This window comes from Hevea brasiliensis, chromosome 13 (assembly GCF_030052815.1).
Source record: "Hevea brasiliensis isolate MT/VB/25A 57/8 chromosome 13, ASM3005281v1, whole genome shotgun sequence".
Classification (NCBI taxonomy): domain Eukaryota; kingdom Viridiplantae; phylum Streptophyta; class Magnoliopsida; order Malpighiales; family Euphorbiaceae; genus Hevea; species Hevea brasiliensis.
In genome coordinates, this window is record NC_079505.1 from 10,018,405 (window position 1) to 10,041,878 (window position 23,474).

Genomic DNA, 23,474 nt, shown 5'->3' on the forward strand with positions numbered 1-23,474 from the left:
TTATATATTTAATATTTGGTTTATGAATTAATTTTTATGCATATTTATTGTATCATAATTTAATATTTTAGTAAATTTATTTATGTGCTAACTATATTAATATATTATGATTATATTAATTATTCTAACAATTATTAATAATTTCAAAATTATATGACTTGACTTTACTTTCGATAAAAAAAACTATTACTTTGATGTGTAAAAAAAAAAAATTTCTTCGGTGACATTTTTAAGAACATTATTTTTACAAATAATTTTAATTTTAGGCTGGTTTTACAATATTTTTAATCAATGTTAGTAATAGTAGCAATTCCATAAAAAGCGTTTAAGTCTAAAAAGCAACCTACACCAACTGTTTTTTTTTTTTTTTCGAAGTACACTAACTGGGTTACAAGTTTTTTTTTTTTTTTTGTCTTTATTATCATTTTAAATTTTTTGTAATCTAGGCATTAGTCCAACAAATTACGGCATTGAAGTGCATATAAACTAGCGGCGTTGTAGAATTAACCATGAGAGAGAGGCCACGGCTGTGGCTGCCATGTATATATCTACTTTTTCGTCATTTCTCACTTAAATCAAGTCTTAAACCATACTTTTTTCCGCATTATATATTCTCTTTTTGTTATTTTGTGTTATCTTATCTAGGCAGCCACACCACCAAATGGAAACTTGCGCATACATTGATGCCTACTTACGAAAAGCGGCAGAAAATGGCGAATTTGATCCATTCAAAAATGTTCAACCACCTCTTGATAGGCTACTTTCCCCAAAGAAAAACACAATATTGCATATTTACCTTAGCACTACAAGTAAGAGACATCCCCAGTTTATAGAGGGGATACTTGGACTTTGTCCGTCACTGTTATTGAAGGTCAATGTCCACGCTGATACTCCGTTACACATTGCAGCAAGGTACGGGCATGTTGATGCAGCAGAAGTGCTAATCAAACAGGCAAAGGGTGATGAAATAGATTTAGAGAGCGGAGAAGGGCCAACAGATAGTAAAATGGCAGCAGTAAGGAAGATGTTAAGGATGACAAATAAAAATAAAGAAACGGCCTTGCATGAGGCGGCACGAAACGAAAGAAGTCGGGACATTGTGAAAGCAATAATGCGTAATGAAGATCCAACAAAGTTTACATATTCTGCCAATAATAATGGGGAAACTCCGCTTTACCTAGCTGTTAAAAATAGAAATATGGAGATAGCTTTTGAACTATTAAATCATCCCGATTCACAATTACTGGCTTATGGTGGTCCCAATGGTAAAACGGCATTACATGAGGCAATAGTGCTGCACTTCGAAGATAACGACTTCACAGATGAAGGTAGAACAGTAAGCAGATCATGAACTTTCTATATATGCATATTGATTGTTGTGTGTTAGTGTGGGAAGTGAATTGCGAATATCTTTATTTATAACTTTTTCTTTTTTAAAAATCTTATAACCGTAAATGATAGGGGCTGGAAATGGCGTTAAACAACCATATAAGCACCTAAACCCAAGACTAAGAAGCCTACTTAATAGAAGAAAAAAAATGTATTTATTTATTTATTTATTTTTGTGTAGATAGACTTGGAGAGTTTTAAATATAGCTTATTACAATTAGATTATAAACACTTAGTATTTACATGCTTTTATGCACTTAAAACTTTAAAATCCTAAGGTCTATTCGATAATATTAGTTATTATAGTAATTGTTAATTATTGTCAACTATTTTATAAGTTGTTAAATGTTAGTCGTTAACTATTTATATAATTATTTAAAGTAGAAGTATTTTGTGAAATAGCTGTTGGATAAGTTATTAATGTAAAAATAGTGGTATAATATTTTTAACCCTAATCAAAATACTAAACATTATAAAGAGTAATATTTTATGATCCATTCTCTCAACTTTTAAATACTAGTAAAAATACTTATGCCACCAAATAGTAATTGTGTTGTAGATGCTCACGAGTTTTTGAATTACATGAATTATTAAAAAAGTTGAATTTTTAAAATTTTTGCAATTTTACTTTAAATTAAAATAATACCCATCAAACTTTTTACTTTTTATATTTGTCTAACTACACCCTACTGTTAACAAGTCTGTTAATTAGCTAACGAAAACACCATGCCAAACGTCTTTCACTCCTAATTAACTCAATGTAAACCCTAATTAATTAAGTCTAATTATAAGCTCAAATTCTTAATTTACACAAAAACAATTTGCGTTTCACATCAGTTGGCAGCATTATGGGTGAGGACTGATCTTTAGCTGCATATGTTGGCCTGATCAAGCTCTTCATCCACTACACCTCTTCCTTTGGACTGATCTTCCTTTTATTTTATTTATTTTTTATTTCAATTAGTTAGACTTAATTTGGGGTTAATTGGATTAATTATGAGGTGAAGGTCATTTGATGTGGTGTTTTCATTAGCTCTCAACAACTTTGTTGACAATAGGGTATAATTAAAAAAAGATAAAAGTACATAATTTAATAAATTTTTTAATTTACAATAAAACTGTGAAACTTTTAAAAGTTGATTTTTTTTTTTTTTGATAATCTCCCCTAACTTATTTAATTGCCCTTTCGTTTTAAGTTATAAATTTTCTATTAGTGAAGTCGGGTGCGACACAATTAATAGTTACGGTAGCAACCAACATAAATGATTTAAATGCACTTTTTTTTTCCTGTGTTATTTAAAAAAAAAAAAAAAAACCTTCATCCAACTTAAAAAAGCATCGAAATATATTGCAGCAGAAATAAATTCAAAAGTAACAAGATTTCACTCTTAAAAATCAGACATAAAATCAACTACTTGTTACTAACGAATGCGCAACAGCATTCCCTGATCTCTTAACAAACACAACAGAGCAGCGCGGAAGCTCAGTTAACAAGACCTTGCAATCTTCCACAATAGAACCAAACTAGGACACACCTAGATGAGATGCCGACAAAGCAAGAACAAGGATTTGCGATTCAGATTCAAAATTAACTTGTCAATAGAATTTTTGATCCACCTTAATGCTTCTCTAAGGCTCATAACCTCAGCTACAACATCAAGCAACAATAAAAATCAAATATTAAGCATATGAAAGACACCAAAGGCACGAGAGAAAAATTATAATATCAATTTTTAATTATTTGTAATTAGGACTTAAGAGGGAGCATATATAATTCTTGACTCAAATAACCCTAAAGTAATTCTGCCCCAAAATCTAATCTAATTATTAGAATCAAAGGTGCCTAAACCTTTGTTTAGAAGGAGGTTTTTTAAAGTAATAAAAGATTTTGCAAGTTTAATAAACTTTGAACAGTTTTTAAAAATATGATTTCTAGATACTTTTGAAAACCTCAAAAAATCTTCATTTTTCGGCCTATCAAATTAATAAGTTAACAAGATCTTTTCTTTAAAACTTCCAAATACCTTTTTAAAAAAATTCATTTTCTCTCAAAAACTAAAAAATTATGAAAATTTAAAAATTATAAAAAAAAATTACTTCGAAAAATTTTATTTTATGAAACTTTATTTTGCCTTCTCTCAAACGGACAAAAGCGCATGGTCAATAAGAGGAGTTAGGATAACATTGATGTTGCACGTTTATTGATTATATTTGATTCTAAAGAGTTTGTGAGAAAGACTATCACGGTAGACTTAGGAGAAATTAGATTCCACATCGCCACCATTAAAGAAACAGTTTCAGACCCCTTTCAACTGTTTCGCCCAGTTCATAAGGAGGTTATTCCCTCTTGTCCTTCCTTAACTGAAGAATCAGGGGATGCGACATCTTCACCTAGAATCGCTGATTATTCTTTACAAAACAACTTTGTATATTCTCACACCGTTGATGCTTTGTAGAGCGCATGCAGAGATCTGGCCACTTTTTGGAAGTACTGTTTTCTCGAGACACTTCCTTCTCCTGTTAATCACTTGGACAGTGGGAACCAAGGTTCTTCCACTGGGGTTTCAAAGTCAGCAGCTTATCATGAGGGGTTCCCTTCTCCATATGCAGACCTTGGCGTGCATGTACATGGAAAAGAGAGAGGCAATAATTTTGAAGATCCGCTGGCAATTTTATCTGACACAAGGGAGCTGGCATGCACTGGTTTCATTCTGCCCCCAATTAATTTGGAGGAATTAGATAGAAGAGATAATCAACTAGTGCCTTATGCTCTAAGCTGTGATATGGAGATCCATCTAATGACCCTAACCATCTGGAAATCGTTGCTGTGAAAGCCCTTAAGCCAGCCAGGCAATCAGCTAGCTCTAACCCATCAAAATACCTTAAAGTCTCCAGGTTGCTGAAACAAAGGCATAGCTTCACAGGGGTGGTAAACGTAAAAAGAAGTTGAAACCCAAGAAGACTTTGGACAAGTTAAATGGGGTTGATGATTCCATTCCCTCTGGTGGAGGTGCCAATTGTTCGAGTACCCATTTTGCACAACCGACAGATAGTGATAGTGATCGGATTAACTCCCGCCTTTGATCTTCGATTGATGTTGGTGGCTCATTTTTTCCTCCTTTCAAAGCCGAAGAGGAAGCATGGCAAACGATTCGCTTGGGTAAAAGTCTTGGATTAAGTTTCTTAGATCCGAAGGAAAAGGTAGCACACTTCCTTACCGACCAAATCATTTCGGATAGGAAAATTTGGGAGGCCACATTTCGGTTATTGTTTCTTGGCCTCATGTTTTCTGCTTTTCTCTCCTTCTGCGTTACCTTTTGTTTTGTTATCGGTGTTCAGAGATTTCACCGCTGTAGTGTGGTATTTTGTATCATGGTTTGTTCTTCTTTCTTCAGGCTATGGGGTTTCTTTTTATTTCAAGGGTTTCGTTTGTCCTTTTCTATGTTGGTCTGTGACTCTGTGGTTGTAATTGGTTTGATTGTTTATAAGTGTTGGATGTTTTTAGCTCTTCTTGTTTGTTTGGGCGCATATAAAGTTCAGCTTCTGTTGTTGTTCCTAGGTTTGGTTCCTTTGTTGTTGCTTATTGAGGCTTGGCTTTTATGGTTTTTTATCTGTTGCTTGTTCCTTGTTCATCTGCGTGTCTAGGTTCCCTTTTTGTCAAGCTATTTGGGTCCTGTTCTATTCATTCTTAATTATAGTTTGCTATTGCGTCCTTTTTTATCTGTGAGTTTTTTCGTTAGCAATATTCCTTTTAGGTGGATGTATTTTAGATTTTCAACAGGGTTTCGTTTGGCTTTTATTCCCGGTGTTGAAGATTCTTCTTCGATTTGGTGTGTTGAGATCCTTGGCCTCCTGCATCTTGCTCGATGTTCCTGCATTTTTGTCCAGTTGTTAGTCTCTACTCCTACATCTTCTTTGGTGGTTTTAATTCCCATGTCATGCTCTGCTTGCTGCTCTTTGTTTTGGTGCAGATGGCTTCCGGTTTTCTTTTGGTGGTAGCATTATAGCATTTTTATGTTTCTTCGGGTCCCCTTGTAACTGCTGGTTGGATGCCTTGTTTTGGTTTTACCTACCATGATGTATTTTTAGCTGGTAATCCTTCAAAAGCGTCTGCTTTCTGTGTCTGTGGAGAACGCATCCCATCTTTCTAGTCTCCATCTAAAGGTGGGAAAGCTCCAGTCGGTGGTGGCATTGGAGCCTTTGGTGGATCAAAACCATTTCCACTATGAAAATCCTGTCATTGTGTGTTTTTGTTTCTGGCGAAGAATCTATAATTCTATTTATTTTGAATTTGGTAGCTGCTGCCATGTGTTGTGTGTTGAAGCAATCAATTCAAGGGTTCGAGTTCTGTTGATTGTTGATGGTGGCTCTCTTCATGCGAGATCATGTGGCTTTTGTCACATGGATTTGCTATTAAGTTGATTGTTACGGCTGTGTTTTCTATTTTGCTTTCTCTGTTATCTTAGCTTTGACTATTTTGTAGGTTTTTGCATCTTTTTGTCTTTAGTTTAGGTGGGCATATTGAAGAGAATCGATTGGTCTTGAGGTTTTTTTTTTCCCTCTCTTTTCAATTTTATTAATAAATTGTTCTTGTTTATAGAAGAAAAAAGGTAAGTTAATTATCTTTAATATTAAAAGATAAGACCTAGTTTTAAGGAAAATTAGTAATTTTTTTAATAATATTATCATAAATATTTGATAATATAAAAATATGTGTAATAGTTTTTTCTATAATTACTTTGATTTTAATTTAATTTATTTCAATTTTGTATGATGAATAGATTTTAACAATTCATTGTTATTTACTACACATTTGATTATGACTTTTAATATCAAGTAAAATTTTAAATTTTTATTAAAAAAATAAAGGGAAATCATTCACTGTCAATTTCTCAATTTTTTAAGAAAACCTTACTAAATTAATTAAGATTTAATTATGAATTTGGTTTTATTGACTTTATTTCAGGGCAGAGGAAGTCGTTGTGGGAGAAATACAGATCCTTATACGGCAATAAAAATGAGGAAGATGACAATCAATCATACACGGGTTAGTTTCTCATTATTTTAAAAAAAAAAATCAATTAGGGATTTTGTTATTAGTAATTATGAACTTGGTATTTAAATTTTCTTAATAATATAATCATAAGGATTTGAAAATATAAAAATATTAGTCATTTATTTACGAGTTGTGTGATAATAATTTAAATTTTTTACTTTTAATTTTTATTTAATTTAAATTAAGTGAATTTTAACTATTTATTTTCACTACATATTGACAAAAAATTTAGTTATTATATATATAGATATTGGATTTTGATTTAGTCGTATTGGTTTAAACAAATAATAGATCAAATTAAAATAAAGGTAAAAAAAAATTATGAACAAAGATTTTTCAAAAGATAGAATTGTAATATTTAGTTCAAAAAATAATTAATAGAAAAATCTTTTAACATACATATGATACGAAATAATGAAAAAGTATTAAGTACAAAATATTATTAAAAATTTAGCATCTTTAGAATAAAAAATATAATTTACTAACATAAATTATTTTTAATAGTCACATGAAAATAAAGTTAAAAATGTTACTTGAATTTAATATTTTAAAAGGAGTTCTTAATATATCAAATTGTTAGTTCTTAATTATAGTAATAGGCTTAATAAAAATTAAATTTATAATTAAAATTAAATTAAAAAAAAATTTCAACTCAATTAAGATAAAATTATTAAGTTAGGAATTGTTTAATATTAAGACTCCATTTGTTTTACGGAAAATATTTTTTTGAAAAATATTTTTTGCATTTTATAGTATTTGAGGTGCTCAAGAAAATGAGTCATCAGAAAATATTTTCTTAATTAAAAGAAAATTTAAATAATTTTTTTTTTAAAAAAAAAGAAAAATATATTATTGTTCATGATTTTATTGACATGTGAAAACACTTATACATACATGATATAAATACATATCACTAATTTTACTTTCCATGAAAAATATTTTTCATGTACAAGTTATTTTTCGCGAAACAAATAGAGCTTAATAAATAAATTCATACCCAAAAAAAGATAAATTATTTAAGTTAAAATTATATGTTAAGTATTATCTAATACTAATAAATAAATTTATAATTAAAAAAGGATAAATTAAAAAGAAATTTAAAAAAATTATCATTTTTTTATTATGTCAAAAATCAATTAGTGGTAGATATAAATGTCAAATTTTGAGTAATACATATATATATATATATACTCATCCTTTTAATATTATTAATTATTAATTATATCTTTATTTTTTTTTACATTAATGCCTATTATAAACACATATTTCCTTTTTTTTTAAAAAATTACTAAAATTTAGAAATTCACACGTGATATTTGTGTATTCAAGTGTTTTTTTTTTTAACAATATATATATTCAAGCATTAAGAATTATAGAGCATTCATATTTTTAATTTTAGCAAATTGTTTTTGTTGAACATTTTTTTTATATAATATTTATTTGATATTATATTAACATTTGTTTTATTTATATTTATATATATTAAAAAAATGCAATTTGAAAACTTTTGAAATATGTAGTAAATATAGTTTTTATTCATATTAATTATATGTCATATGTACTATCTAAAAAATAAAATATAAATTTATTTTAAAAAATGTATAATTCTCAATATATATATATATAAACTGAAATAATATTTATCTCATTTTATCTTATATTTAAATTTTAAATAATTATATATTTTAAGATAAAATTATTAAGTTAAGCATTATTTAATTTCAATAAATAAATTTATAATTATAAAAAAAATTAAAATGAAAATTTTTAAAACAGTTATTGTTTTTTAATTATATCATGTGTCAATTAATTGTCCATCCAAGTGTCAAGTGTTTGGGAACCATTTTTCAGTCTTTAACTTTTATAGAAATATTAGATTAGATGTGTAATGGAGTTTCCTATAATTATCATGATTTTAGGCCAATTTATATCTATTTTATATGATGATTAGATTTTAACTAATAGTCGTTATTACTAAAGTAAGATTTACTTTGTAAATTATAAATTTACTATAGAAACTCCCTCATTTGATTATTATTTTTTATATCAAGTATTTAATAATACTAAAATTAATGTTATTAACTTTAATATTTAATGTATGGTGAAAATTTTAAATTTTCAAAAAAATGAAGAGAAATCATTCATTGTCATTATTTTAAGAAAAACTTGATAATCAATTAAGATTTTGATATTAATAATTATGAATTTTTTCTTGTTGACTTTCTTCCAGAGCTTGTGATACCACGCATGCTATTGTATGAAATGGGAAGCTTGACCAAAGTAACAGATGAAAAGGGATGGACTCCACTTCACTATGCTGTGTACAGAAGAAAACGGTTAGCGGTCAGCATCCTATTACGCTTTGATATATCTAGTGCCTGTATTGCTGATAAATGTTGGAAGAGGACTGCTCTTCACATTGCAGCCTGTCGAGGCTTCCAAGACATAGTGAAAGAGATCATTTCTGAATGCCCAGATTGCTGCGAACTTACTGATATTAGAGGCTGGAATGTTATTCATTATGCAGTGATCAGCAAAAGTGATGAAGTACTGAAAGAAGTGCTCAAATATTCATCATTGATTTATCTTTTAAATGAGAAAGATGTTAAAGGAAATACGCCTGTCCATTTATATAAGGCTTGCCATCCTCGTTTGCCTCCTTTCATGCGACATGGAGATACTGATATGTTCAACCATTGGAGCACATTGCACAAGCAAATTCAAACGGAAGGAGACTTTTCATCAAAAAAGGTCAGCCAACTAACATCTTATCATAATATAGATATTACCTTTTGGTTCTTCTGGAAGCAAAATGTTTCACTATAATACAGAAAACTTCACAATATTAATCAATAAAAGGAATCAAACCTGAGCTTTATACTTTTTATACCCTTTAGAAAGTGTGAGAATACGACTAGACTGGAACGTTATTAGCAGATAGGGAATCAACTTATAAATCAATAAAAATATTCTTATCTTTTATATTATTATGAATTTTTATTCTATAAAAATGTAATTAAGCTATAAATTAAAAAAATTAAAAATATTACCAATGATAAAACAAGAGGTTAAAAATCCTATCCATTAGTGTTTTATACACACACACAAACACACACATATATATATATAAAATCCTATCCTACCATTTTAGACGTGCAATTAGTCTTTTTTATTCCTTTAAGCTGTGAACAGTGAGAATATATCTCGTAATTTTATTCATCTAATATTTTTTTTATTTTCATCAAATAATAATTTAATATTATTTTTATACATTTAAAATAATTAAATAAAGTACCCATAATATATATATGACATTTAAATGAAAAAAAATCATATTTATTTTTACGGGTAATAATAATAATTAATAATTAAAGTTAATTAATTAACTATTAATTTTTAAAAACTTTAATTAAAACGATGATTGATATAACTTTAAAACTTTTTTTATAATAATTAAAATAATTATTTTACTAATGAATTTAGGCTCAATAATGATAGAGTCATTTCTAATGTTGTAAAATTCAGGTCGAACTCCAACTAGAACTTAATGAATAAAAAATAAAATAATTATTGTGTTTATGATAGGTAAAAATTATAACAAAAAGATAAGTATGGATGTATAGTTAAATTTATATATTAACAAAAGAAATGTAATTATAAAAATAGAAAATCTAATCACATACAAAATTTTAATTAATAGATATAAAAATTTATAATATATTCTTATTTTTTATTAATACCTGTGGAAGTATATGACCATCACTATATATTTCAATTTATTTTAATCTCAAAATTGTGAAACAAGATTCAACTTCATTTTATTAATATGGCCCATAATTTTAAATTTATATATATATATATATATATGTGTGTGTGTGTGTGTGTGTGTGTGTGTGTGTGTGTGTTTGCCATTGATAATGAGTTTCAATTCAATAATTCCAATATCACAAAAGTATAACTTATTAATGAGTGAAGAAATCTTTTAATTAATTCAATTTTAGATAAACAATAACTAATTAGTATATTTTTAACATATCTTAGGAGTAAATAATATATAATCCAAAAAACTTTTTTTAAGTAAATGTTGAATTGAGCAATACAAAAATTGTACAAGCAATTTGAGAAATGGTACAAAATAAATTATGTCTTTTTTTTTTTAAATTATATCTTATTGTTTTTCTAATTACTGTTCAAAGTAACTAATATTTTAAAAATGCAGAACGAAATTTTAGCGTGGATGGAAGACCTTGGCACTGGACCATTGGGGAAAATTGAAATGCGAAACAAAGAAAGAGCAGAGACAAAAGAAAATATAATACTTAAATTTGAAAAGGTCAAAGACTCTCATTTGGTGGCTGCAGCAATTATAGCAACAGTAACGTTTGCGGCAATGCTCACCATGCCTGGAGGTTATATAAGTGATAAAAATGATTTAAAGAAAGGGACTCCTATCTTAAGTGGAAATTCAGCTTTTATAGCATTTATGATATCAGACACTATAGCTATGGTTTTATCTACTTCTTGTGTCTTTATCCACTTTATATTGGTGATGTTAGGATATCTGGAAAGATACTATTGGTTGATAAGATGTGCCTTCAGCTTCCTCTTCTATGCTATGGTAGCAATGGTGATTACATTTGTGACGGGCGCTTATGCAGTTTTAGCACCTTCCTTTGGATATGGCATTTGTGTCATTGGTTTGAGCTTCTTCTGCTTCATATTTTATTCGATCATAAGCGTAACATGGAGTTTATTTCTTTCGGGCAATGATGATGAAGAAGTTAATAGCTACAGATATCAAATAACAACTTTGTAAGTAGTTTTCTATACATTATAAAACTTTTAGTTTCATTAATATTTTCATTATTTTAACTATTTTTATGCATTATTGAAGCTCTTGGCTGACTGGCGGAATATTTTGGTTGGGTTTCTAGCACATTGCCCTTCATTTGGAGCTTCAACATATGTTTAGAAAGTTTAGAAAGCATCGGAAGGAGTAAGTCAACAGATTCATCAGGTAATATCAGATGCCAAGAAAAAGAGACATCCTTGCTATTACCTCATGAGATGTAAATGGTGTCTTCCTTCATATGGATGTGTTTAATTTAATTTTCACTTTTTAAATTTTTACTTTAAAAACATTTAGAAGGAATATATGTTAATTATTAGGGTAATGCCTTACGACACCAAGACACTTATACTCATTAGCTTAATGGCATAGGTGTGGCATGTAATATCTTTTTGTTTTAATTATTGCATATATTTACTAAGATTGGAATTTATATTTATTATATATAAATAAATGTATAATATACAACAATTGATTTTTTTAGCCTGCAGGCAGTGACAATAGATTTATATTTATTATTATTCTAATTATTATTAATTAGAATAATAATTAAAAAATAAAGTTTTCAATACAATTAAATTTATAGTTAAATTCAATTTGTTTTAAAAAAATAATTTATTTATAAAGATTATTTTGAGAAAAAATTATTTTATGTTACATGGTTGAAAAATACTTTTTAGCATGTGGTACACATTAATAATGTCATAATCTATTTTTAGATCAAACCAAGTATGTTCGGTAACACTCTCTAAGATAGAATTATCAAAATACTTATAACGCCTTACCATAGGTAATCCGTACATGTTACTGTTCCGACGACTCATGTCTGTTCGGACAGTAAAAAATGTCAGGAACTACACCTAAATTATAGTGAAGAGGCATAAATTGAAGAAATAAATGTTAAGAAAATATAGAAAAAATTTAGAGAAAAATAAATTAAAGTTTAGAAGATTTATAAATTGGTACAAAAATAATAAAAATGACCTGATATGCATTATGAAGGGCATTTCGGTCATTTCACTCCCAGAGGTAAATTTTGATCTAAATGTCAAAATAAAAATTTAGAGGATAAAATAATTAACATTAATTAAAATTTATGAAATATATTAGGAAAATGAGAAGAGAAAAGAAAAGAAAAGAAAAGAAAAGAAAAGAAAGGAAAAGAAAACAAAAGGGAAAGCTTAGGAAAATTCAAAAATTAAAAGTATAAAAATTAAAAAAATTATAAATAGGCACTAGAGGACAAACTCCCACCCACTTCCATCTTCTTCCTCCATTTCTTCTCTCTCTCTCTTTCACCCTTGGAGCCGCCACCCTTGGTCCCTCATTTCCTCCATTATTGTCAAGCTTCCAAGCTTGATTTCCCAAGCTTCCACACACCAAAACCCATAGCCCACTTTACAAAAAATACTCCCCATACCCTAAGGAAGCTATAGACACTCATTGGAAGCAAGAAAATTGAAGTTAGGGAAGCTCAAGTAAGGTTAGTGCACTAATCCGTCTTCTTCTCTTTATTAAACATGAAAAGCATGTTTAGCCAAGCATAAATATCATTAAAATAAAAAGAAAATCTTGAGGAAAAAACCCTTGAATTTTTGGCAGCCATGAAACTTGAAGTTTGTTACTTTTAAGTGATGAAAAATGGTTCCATTAGAATGTGTGATGAGTTGAAATGTTTGGTTGTTTGATTGTGTAGTGTTTGTGAAAATTTAAAACTTTGAAAACTAGGGTTTGTGTAAATGCTTGAGGAATTGGTGTAAATATTGAAATTGACCTATTGAGTTGAGATTGTTGCTTATAGAAGTGTATTGCATGCAAATTGAAGTAAGGAAGTTGAAGGAATTGAGATATTGGGAGTGTTCAATTTTCTGCAGGTTTAGACTCAATGAGTCCAGTGAGTTTATTGACTCATAACTGAAAATGTGTGACTTCAATTGGTATGAGGCCAATTGGAGGTGAAAATAGAATCAAAATAGCTCATTTTTCATGTAGACACCATGCTCAAATTTTGCCAAAATTATGACCAATTCTCTGCCCAAACTCGGATAACCAAACACTGAAACCCAGAAAATTACCAAATGAACAGTTGGTCATAACTCTCTCTATACTGGTCCAAATGACCTAAAATTTACATCAATGAAAAGTTTAGACATAGGGCTACAATTTTTATGAAGACCACTTGATCCAATTTGTGAAGTGGCAAACTCCACTTCTCTATGGGATGGCAAACCCGACAACTGGCCTTGTGCCTGACAGACGTATACTGGATAGACATATGGCTGTCCAACCAGTATACACCCATGCATCCAGCTTTTATAATTTATTATAGGTTTCTTGGGTACTGATAAAAATTAATTAAAACTTAAAATACAATAAGTAATCATAAAAGATCCCGATAATGTTAATTGCTTCCAAAGAGCAATAAAAATGTAAAAGACCCAGAAATTATGATTTGCAGATATTATTTCAATTGTTAAATTATTATTATTATAAATTATGCACCACTAAGCGTTATGCTTAGCGCATTGATTTTCCATCGCGTGGTCGGAGATCGGTCCCATCACCGCAGCGCAGCGATAGCGACACCGGTAGTGCACAGATAGAGCTCTGACTAGATCTGCCACTGTTCAGAGTCACCTCACCGGTCTTTTGTATTTTGGTCGGGCAAATGTATAGACTAGTATTTTGATTCATTATGTCTAGTCATGATGTATTTTATTTTGGACTTGTAATTAAACTTTGAGATTGAAATAAAAAATTGTAATTTATTATCTATGAATTTCTATATGAATGCAATAGATGATACTTTATTTTTAGATCTTATAAATAATTGTAAATGATATGATACAAGAGAATATGATATAGGAATGTGTAAAATGAATATGGGCATGTTAACAGGCGATTAGTGGAACCCGCCAGATGCTAATAAAACATGGGAGGCTCTGTCCGGGTCTCCACAGAAATAAGATATATAAAAAAAAAAATTTCTACACATAGAATGCATATTTTAAATGATATCAAAAGTTTACAATAGATATGATAAAACAAGATAGGGTGTTCCGACACCGAATGTAGCACTTCTTGCTCGGCTATACAATAGACGGGTAAGGGGCGTCACAATACTACCTCTCTTATTTACACTATTCGGTGGTATAGTATTTATATTAGTGTTTAAAGGTTGAGAGAGTAGTTTATGAAAATTTATTCCTTCTGACTTTTAAAAATTAAAAGAGCATTTTCACTAGAAATAAAATAATACAACTATTTTTACATTTAATAATTAATTTAACACCCATTTTTATATTTAATTAGATAAATATATAGGAATTATTAAATTTTTTTTTAAATAATTGCAGTTCTCTCTATTTGTTCCTTTATATATATATATATATATATATATATATATATATATATATATATATATATATATTTCTTGTCACGCCCAATGCATATTTAATAGAGTCTATAAATTTTAAATACCAAATTAAAATATGTTTACAGTACGATATAAATATTTTTAATATATTTATTGTTACTAATTTATGACGCTGCATATTAAGGATATATTAATAAAAAAAATATATTTTTTGTTATATTTTAGAGATTATATATAATTATTTAAATATAAAATTTAGATGAAAGCATTATTTTATTAATAAAATAAAACTTCATCGATTTAATTTTTTAAATTGAAAATAAAGTTAGTAGTATTTTAGTTATTTTAATTATTATTAACAATAATTGACCAAATTTGGACGAAATGACCAATTTGTTATAAATTGAAAATAAATTAATTAAATTATAAGTTTTGATAAATTTTATAAAATAACATATAATTTATTTTAAAATTTTCAATAGGTCAATTCTGTGCCTTTAAAAGGTAGAAAAAATAATTAAAATATTTTTCATCAGCTAGAAAAATTTAAACAGGATTTAATAAAGCATGAAATCTACACAATAAAACTAATCCAAATACCAATTACTTATGACAATAGAGAGATTGGAGCGTGTGTGTATATATATATATATATATATATATATATATAATATGATTGGTGTAAAAAAAATAGCAAGATTGGCATCAAAAGAAAGCCCATAACAATATTGATTAAAAAAAAAAGCAAGAATGATATTAAAAAAAAAAATTAGGAAGATTGGTATTCAAGAAAAGCTCATAGAGAGATTGGTATCACAAAATAAGCAACATTGACACTAAAAAATAAGAAAATTGGTATTAAAAAAGTCCATAAAGAGATTCTTATCAAAATAAATGCGATGAGATTGGTATAAAAAAAATAGCAAGATTGGTATCAAAAGAAAGTCATTAAAAAGAGTGGCATCAAAAAATGAGCAAGATTGATACTACAAATAGGAAGATTGGTATCAAAAGAAAGTCCATAGAGAGATTGGTATCAAAAAAGTAAGTAAGATTGGTATAAAAAAATACAAGATTGGTATCAAAAGAAAGCCAATAAAATGATTGATGTCAAAAAATGGACAAAATTAACATTAAAAAAAAAATGAAGATTGGTATAAAAAAAAAAAGCCATAGAACAAACTTGAATTTGAGTTAAGATTTATTGATTAAGATCATAATTTTCTATATTATATAATAAAAAGGGCTTATGTCGTTTGAGCAGATTTTATTTTAACTTTTATAATACCAATTTTACCTTTATAATTAGTCGTAGGGGTGATCGGTTTTAATTCAGTTTGGGATTTGCTTAGGAACTAGAACCAAACTAGAATTTTAAAATTTCGGTATGGTTCCGGTTCGATTCTTCATTGTTTCGATTTTAGTTCGGTGCAGTTCTCGGTTCTTCGGTTCTGATTCGGTTCGGTACGATTCCAATTCGGTTCTCAGTTCTTAAAATAATTTTATGTAATTATTTCCTTAAAATGTCATATTTGAATTAGTATTTAAGTTTTGAATTGAGTTATTAATACGTAATATATATCATATAATATATCTTTTAACTATAACTAAATTATATAATATTTAATTATAAGGTGCACATATAACTTAGGATTAAATATATTATATAATATATAAGTATACATATAATATGCATTTTAATTATTTATTAATCATATAATATTTAACTATAAGATACAAATATATTTAAGAATTAATATATATATATATATATATATATGATTTTATCGAGGTTGAGTTTAACAATTTTGTCATACTTCAAAATGAAAAAAAAAAAAAATTATTTAACTAAAAAGAAATCCAATCCAGAGAGTAAAGGATAAGAGGAGCAAAAATTACACATGAACCCATAAGTAAGTTTCCATCCAAACCTTAGAATAATATGTGCATTAGCAGTGACGTTAAGTCTCCAGCCGCTTCGAGAACTTATTTAGGATATATATTGATGTACTTTAATCATTTATTGATTATGATGTGATTTATTATAATTAATCACTATAACAAAATATAGATATGAATTTAATAATGAATCAAAATTTTATCATAAAAAATATTGATTAGCGACGGATCAGTAATAAATACGTCGCTGATATTTTACTAATACTTGATACTTTAGTTATTAGAGTATCAGCGATGCACTAAATTTGTCGTTGAAATTTTTTTAAACCAGCGATGATTTACGATCGTCGCTGAAAATCTCTTTACTAATAAGTTTTAGCGACGGATTTACACTGGATCAATGACAGATTTGTCACTGATCTGTCGCTAACCTATATTTTTGAGAGATCTATAAATCCGTCGCTGATACTTTTTTTTTTTATGAATAAATCATTGTACATATAATAAATACATTATAAAATTTTTTGCTTTATAAGTTCAATTCATAAAATAATTACATAAAATAAAATATGAAACAGGTTATCGTCACTTGCTTCAAATATCAGTCAAAAACCACTCCTGAACCTTAAAAGGTGGCAACTATTCTTTTTGGAGAGAAATAAAAGAAAATGAAGAATGAGCAAGATTGGTATAAAAAAAGAACAAGACTGGTATTAAAAAATTGGTATTAAAAGAAAGTCCCTAAAAAGATTGATGTGAAAAAATGAGTAAGATTAGTGTAAAAAAATAACAAGTTTGGCATCGAAAGAAAGCCAATAGAGAGAATTTTTAACATCACTAATCTTTCTCAATTCCTTATATAAGAATCTCTCTTTTTCTTTTTTTTTTTCTTTTTTTTTTCTTTAAATGACCTAAAATGTTACTATTTAGTACTATTCATAAGAGTATTTTTGTCTTTTCCTATTTATTTATTAGTTATATTGATAATTAATATCTTATTTATAGACACTAAAATGATAAATTAAATTATTTCTAAATATTATTTTTTCTCATATTAATTTTCCACATTCTTTGATTTAAGACACATAAATTCTCATTAATCACGTGTCTCACTTATTAAGTCATATAATCCACTTAATTTAATCACTTGTCTTAAAATAAATATAACCATAATATTCTTTCTACATATATTTTTATTTTTTTTATACTGTAAAAATTTGTCAAACATACGCATCTCGAAATATTATAAAATATGCATAAAAAATTAAAAATTTTAAATTATATTTTCTTTTTTTTTTTCAAAAAAGGAATTAAGATATTTTTGTCTTCATCCTCATTTTATTATTATCTTTTACACTTGGCATTTTGATAGTAGTCCAACAAGGCATTGAACCAAAATCAGCTATGGTCATAGTAGAATTACTGAATTGCCATGAGAGAAAGGCCTTGGCTGTGACCGGTGTCTATATATTCTCACTTGTTTCCACAATTCCCCATTATACATTCTCACTTTCTTGTGTCATCTTATCTAAGCTGCAATGACCACCCACCGCTACATTAATGCCGACTTACAGGAGGCGGCCAAAAAGGGCAAACTTGATCCATTCAAGGCTTATCAGGGGAATCTTGGTTGCCTACTGACCCCAAATGAAAACACAATATTACATATCTACCTTACCTCTTCAAAAAAAAGAACCACCAATTTTATAAAAGAGGTAGTTGGCATTTGTCCGTCACTGTTACTGCAGGTCAATAACCACGGTGATACTCCGCTGCACATTGCAGCCAGGTGCGGGCATACTGATGCAGCAAAAGAGCTAATCGAACGGGCAAAGGCGTCAGTGCATCATGAAATAGATATAGAAAGGGGAGAAGGTCCAAAAAAGAGGGAAATGGAAGAAATGAAAGCTGTAAAGGAGATGTTAAGGATGAGAAATAAAAATGAAGAAACGGCATTGCATGAGGCTGCACGAAATGAAAAAGGTCTGGATGTTGTGAAAGAAATATTAAATTATGAAGTTCATGATCATGATGGATTTAAATATTCTGCCAATGATTGTGAGGAAACTCCAATTTACCTGGCGGCTGAAAATGGATGTTATGAGATACTTGATAAACTGGTATGTCATCAACAACTACTATCACCGACTTATGGCGGCCCCAATGGTAAAACGGCATTACATGCAGCAGTAGTGCAAAGCTCTTCCATAAGTTTAGGTCAATCAGTAAAATGTGAGTTTCGAATATCTTTCTATTTAACTTTTTTATAGAGATAATACGTGCGAAACATCGATCATTTTATCAATATTATTATTGGCAAGTCCTTTTTTTTTTTCTTTTTTCTATAACTGTAAATAATAGTAGCTGAAAATGGCGTTAGACAACTATAAACACCAAAACCCAAGATGAGCTTAATAATAAAAAAATAATAATAAATATCATGTATATACACACATATTTAATTTTAATGCTTTAGAGGAGTATTGAAAATTTTGTTTTATTCAAAAAAAGTATTATATTTTAAATTTCTGATCTTTTGCATTATTTAAATAAATTTGCATGATAGTTGTATCATTAAATTCAATATTTATTGAAGTAAAAAATTTTAATTTTTGTATAAAATAAAGAGAAATAATTAATTGTAAATTTCTCATTATTTAAAAAAGCTTGAATAATAAATTAAGGATCTTGATATTATAAATTATGAATTGGTCTTGTTGACTTTCTTCCAGTGGTGATGATAAACAAGCTAATGGACAGAGGCAAAAGATTACTCGGAGTAACAGATGAAAGACTATGGACCTCATTCCAATATGCTGCGCATAAAGGTAAAACTCAAGTGGTCCAAAAGCTATTAGATAATGATAAATATAGTGCTTACAATGCCAATAACGATTGGAAGAGGATTGCTCTTCAATCTTCCCATTGTAGCCTGTCGAGGATTCCAATACGGATATAAGTTTCAATATCATGTATCTAATAATGTTAAAACTAATATTAAATTCAATACTTCTTGCATTGGAAATTTTAAATTTTTCTGAAAGTAAATGAGAAATCAGAACAATTGATTTATCAAAAACTCAGTTGATCAGATTAAACCTGGCTAAGTTGACTGGTTTACTAGTTACTTGGCCAATTAATTTTGATTCAGCATAGGTTTATGAAAAGTAGGTTTTGTGGGCAAACCGAATCAGACCAAGGTCCGATTCCCAATTAAATTGGTTCAACTGTTTAGTCCGGTTCGATTTTTAAAATCAGAGTCATACATAAAAATACATCAAGTTCTATTTAAATTCATGATATTTTTTATATAGATTAGGTATATAAATCAAACTATACACTCAATTGTAGGAAAGAATTTTTCATTAATAATTATGAATTTGGTCCTGTTGACTTTTCTTCCAGAGATGATAGACTCACTATTGGATACATGGAGTAACTTGGCCAAAGAAACAGATGAAAAAGGATGGACTCCACTTCACTATGCTGTGTATAAAGGTTATACTCCAGTGGTTCGAATGCTATTAGATAGGGATAAGGATAAATCTAGTGCTTACATTGCCGATAATGATTGGAAGAGGACTGCTCTTCACATTGCAGCGTGTCGAGGCTTCCAAGACATAGTGAAAGAGATCATTTCTAAATGCCCAGGTTGCAGCGAACTTACTGACAAAAGAGGCTGGAATGTTCTTCACTATGCAGTGATCAGCAAAAGTGATAAAGTAATAAAAGAAGTGCTCAAACATTCATCATTGCTTTGCCTTTTAAATAAGAAAGATGTTGAAGGAAATACGCCTGTCCATCTATATAAAGCTTATCATCCCAGTTTGCCTGCCTTCATAGAAAAACGAGATGTATTCTTGTTTTGGAGAAAACTGCACTATCAAATCACAGGATACTCATCCTCAAAGAAGGTCAGTCAACTAACATATATCTTGTCACACTATAAATATTACTTTTTATTCTTATTGAGCAAAATATGGGATAAGTTGACTATTTTTTCTTTTTTTTTAATAACTAATACTATAATGCTAACATTAATAAATGCGAGAAATTTAACCCGAGACTTTGTACTCTCTATGTCCTTTAAATTATATAATAAAATTAGACTTGAGACATATTAACAAATATTGACTCTTGGGATCAATATTAGTTTATTATAGTAACAATGATATAAAAGTAAGAACTATAGAAACGAACTTTAAGTGAATAAAAATATCTTTAATTTTTTTTTTGTGTTATTTATAATATTAAAAATTAATTTTATAAAAATATAATTAATTGACCTATCATTTAAAAAAAACACAAAAAAAAGGATTAACAACTGTCCAAGTTGATTGTTAATAAATTAGAATCGGTTGCTATCGATTTAACAACCGATTCAATTGGTTGCATTGAAGTTGGTTGCTAAATCGACTGGCAATCAATTTTAATTACTTGTAAAAATTAGTTATAATTTTTTTTTAATATTGCAAAAATTAAAATAAGAGAAAAAAAAATCATATCCTAACTTTTTTATAAGTAATCGTAAACGTACTAAGTAATTAGTATATCTAGTGGCCATAGGTGCGTTCAAATTTTTTAAATTTCCTTTGATCATGCCTTGTATTTAAAGAGTATATTAAATAATAATTAGCCTTTTCTAGTCTTTTAAATATTCATTTAATATCTTTTTAATTTTTATTAATTATTAAATTAATATTTATTATACTAATGAGTTTTAAGTTAATAATACTAGAGTCATCTCTAAGACTATAAGATTTCAAATTTAAATCTCAGTTAGAGCTTAATGAATAAAAAAATTAAAAAAATTATTATATTTATATATAATAGATATGACTCTTATTATTATCACTATTATTCAAAAAATCTTATGAGCAAATAATAATTAATCCAAAAAAGATTCTTTTAAATGTATTAAAAGAAATGATATCGTTTTTTTTTTAATTATTTTTCAAAGTAACTAATATTCTGAAAGTGTTGCAGAATGAAATTTTAAAATTGATGACAGAACTTGGCGCTGGACCATTAGGGGAAATTTCAAATACAGAAGGAGAAATGAGAAAGGAAAAAATGATACATAAATTTGAAAAGGTCAAAGACTCTCATTTGGTAGCTGCAGCACTTATAGCAACAGTAACTTTTGCCGCAGCATTTACCATACCCGGTGGTTATATAAGTGATGAAAACGATTTGAAGAAGGGAACTCCTATCTTAAGCAAAAGTTGGACTTTCAAAGCATTTATAGTTTCAGATACCATAGCTATGGTTTTATCTACTTGTTCTGTCTTTACCCACCTTATGCTGATGATCTTAGGATTTGGGGAAGCATACTATTGGTTAATAAGATGTGCCTTCGGTTTTCTATTCTATGCTATGGTAGCAATGGTGATTACATTTGTGGCAGGCATTTATGCAGTTTTAGCACCATCCTTAGGGTTTGGTATATGTATTATCGGATTTAGCTTCTTCCTCTTCCTACTTTATTCGATTGCAAGTGTATCATGGGGTTTGTATTCCTCGGATGACGACATCTACGACCAACTGGAAACTTTGTAAGTAGTTTTCTTAATTTTATATATATATATATATATATATATATATATATGATTTTAATTTTGTTAATTTTTTTTCATGATTTTTACTATTTTATTCACTATTGAAGCTCGTGGTTGACTGGCGGAATCCTTCCTTTGTTGGGAATCTTCAAGTCTCTGTTCGGAATTTTCTCTTCTTTGTTGGCAGACTTGTTAAGTTGGCTTTTTGCGCCGCTTTTGGCGGTGATCCTTTTGATTTGGGCGTTTAAACTCATCCTTCAAAAATTGATGAGCGAAATTAGAAGAAGTTAGTCAATCGATTCATCAGGTGTCATTAGATCCCAACAGCAAAACAGACGTATGATTGCTAATACAGCGTGGAATGAAAATGTCATTTAAATTTATTTTCATTTTTTTTTCTTTGAAAACATTTAGAAGGAAAAAAAAAATGTTACTATTACAATTTCTTATCCTAAAGGCAGAATACTCATTAGCCTAATGGCATATCTGTACGTGGCATGTATAAAATTTACTATAAAAAATAATTTTATTATAAAATATGCATGCAAACAATTCTAGAAGGAAAATTCATTAGAATAATAATTAAAATCAAGTTTTCAATTTAGAGTTAAGTTCTATATTTGTTTTACGAAAAAATAAATTTTTTTTATAAAAAATATTTTCAAAAAAATTATTTTATGTTATATGATTGAAAAATAATTTTTTTTTAGTGTTTGGTGCACATTAATAATTTCATGAAAAATCATTCATTTCTGCCAAGAATATCTTTAAAAATTAAATATATTTTCTATTATTTAATTACAGTGTTAAAAAATATTGAAAAATATCTTTTAGTGTTTGATATGCATAGAGAATATTACAGCCTATTTATAATGTTAGACTGATGGTAGGCAAGGGTAAGCTAAGTGATATTGCCATGGATTTTCAGATTCCTAGCTCGTAATCAATTCTTGTATCCTGGGTGAGCTGAAATAAATAAAGAAAATGAAGTCATTGAACTCCATTATTAACTTGAGCAAGTGACTATCAATACTCACTTTCATTATTTGTTTCAGGTCACCCAGGATATAAGCATTGGTTACCAACTAAAGATATAAAAATCCACGGCAACATCACTAAGGCTACCAAACTATGTATTAATTAATCACAATACAATATTCATGCCTTGAAACATTGTTAATGTCATGATAAGTATATTATAATTTACAAACAAAATACTCTCAGCTAATAACATAAGCACATTTAGGGGTTAGAAATTACATTCATATAAACGATAGAACAAGCTATTTATTATTACGAACACAAGCTGAAATTATTTCAGCCTATATTATGCAAAATTCTTTAAGC

At 28.3% G+C, this 23,474-nt stretch overlaps 2 protein-coding genes across 2 annotated transcripts; both read left to right on the plus strand.

The window, feature by feature from the left end:
• The first annotated feature begins 656 nt into the window (after positions 1-656).
• LOC131171810 (protein ACCELERATED CELL DEATH 6-like) lies at positions 657-11,645 on the plus strand. The gene is made up of 5 exons (XM_058131774.1): positions 657-1,328; positions 6,356-6,436; positions 8,676-9,196; positions 10,665-11,257; positions 11,340-11,645. Exons 1-5 carry the CDS (start codon positions 662-664, stop codon positions 11,377-11,379), a joined length of 1,902 nt encoding a protein of 633 aa, XP_057987757.1. The 5' UTR covers positions 657-661; the 3' UTR covers positions 11,380-11,645.
• A 6,462-nt stretch (positions 11,646-18,107) lies between these two features.
• Positions 18,108-22,618, plus strand: LOC110648866 (uncharacterized). Its single transcript, XM_021803225.2, has 5 exons — positions 18,108-18,801; positions 19,302-19,397; positions 19,975-20,483; positions 21,556-22,124; positions 22,235-22,618. Exons 1-5 carry the CDS (start codon positions 18,108-18,110, stop codon positions 22,416-22,418), a joined length of 2,052 nt encoding a protein of 683 aa, XP_021658917.2. The 3' UTR covers positions 22,419-22,618.
• The last annotated feature ends 856 nt before the right edge of the window (positions 22,619-23,474 follow it).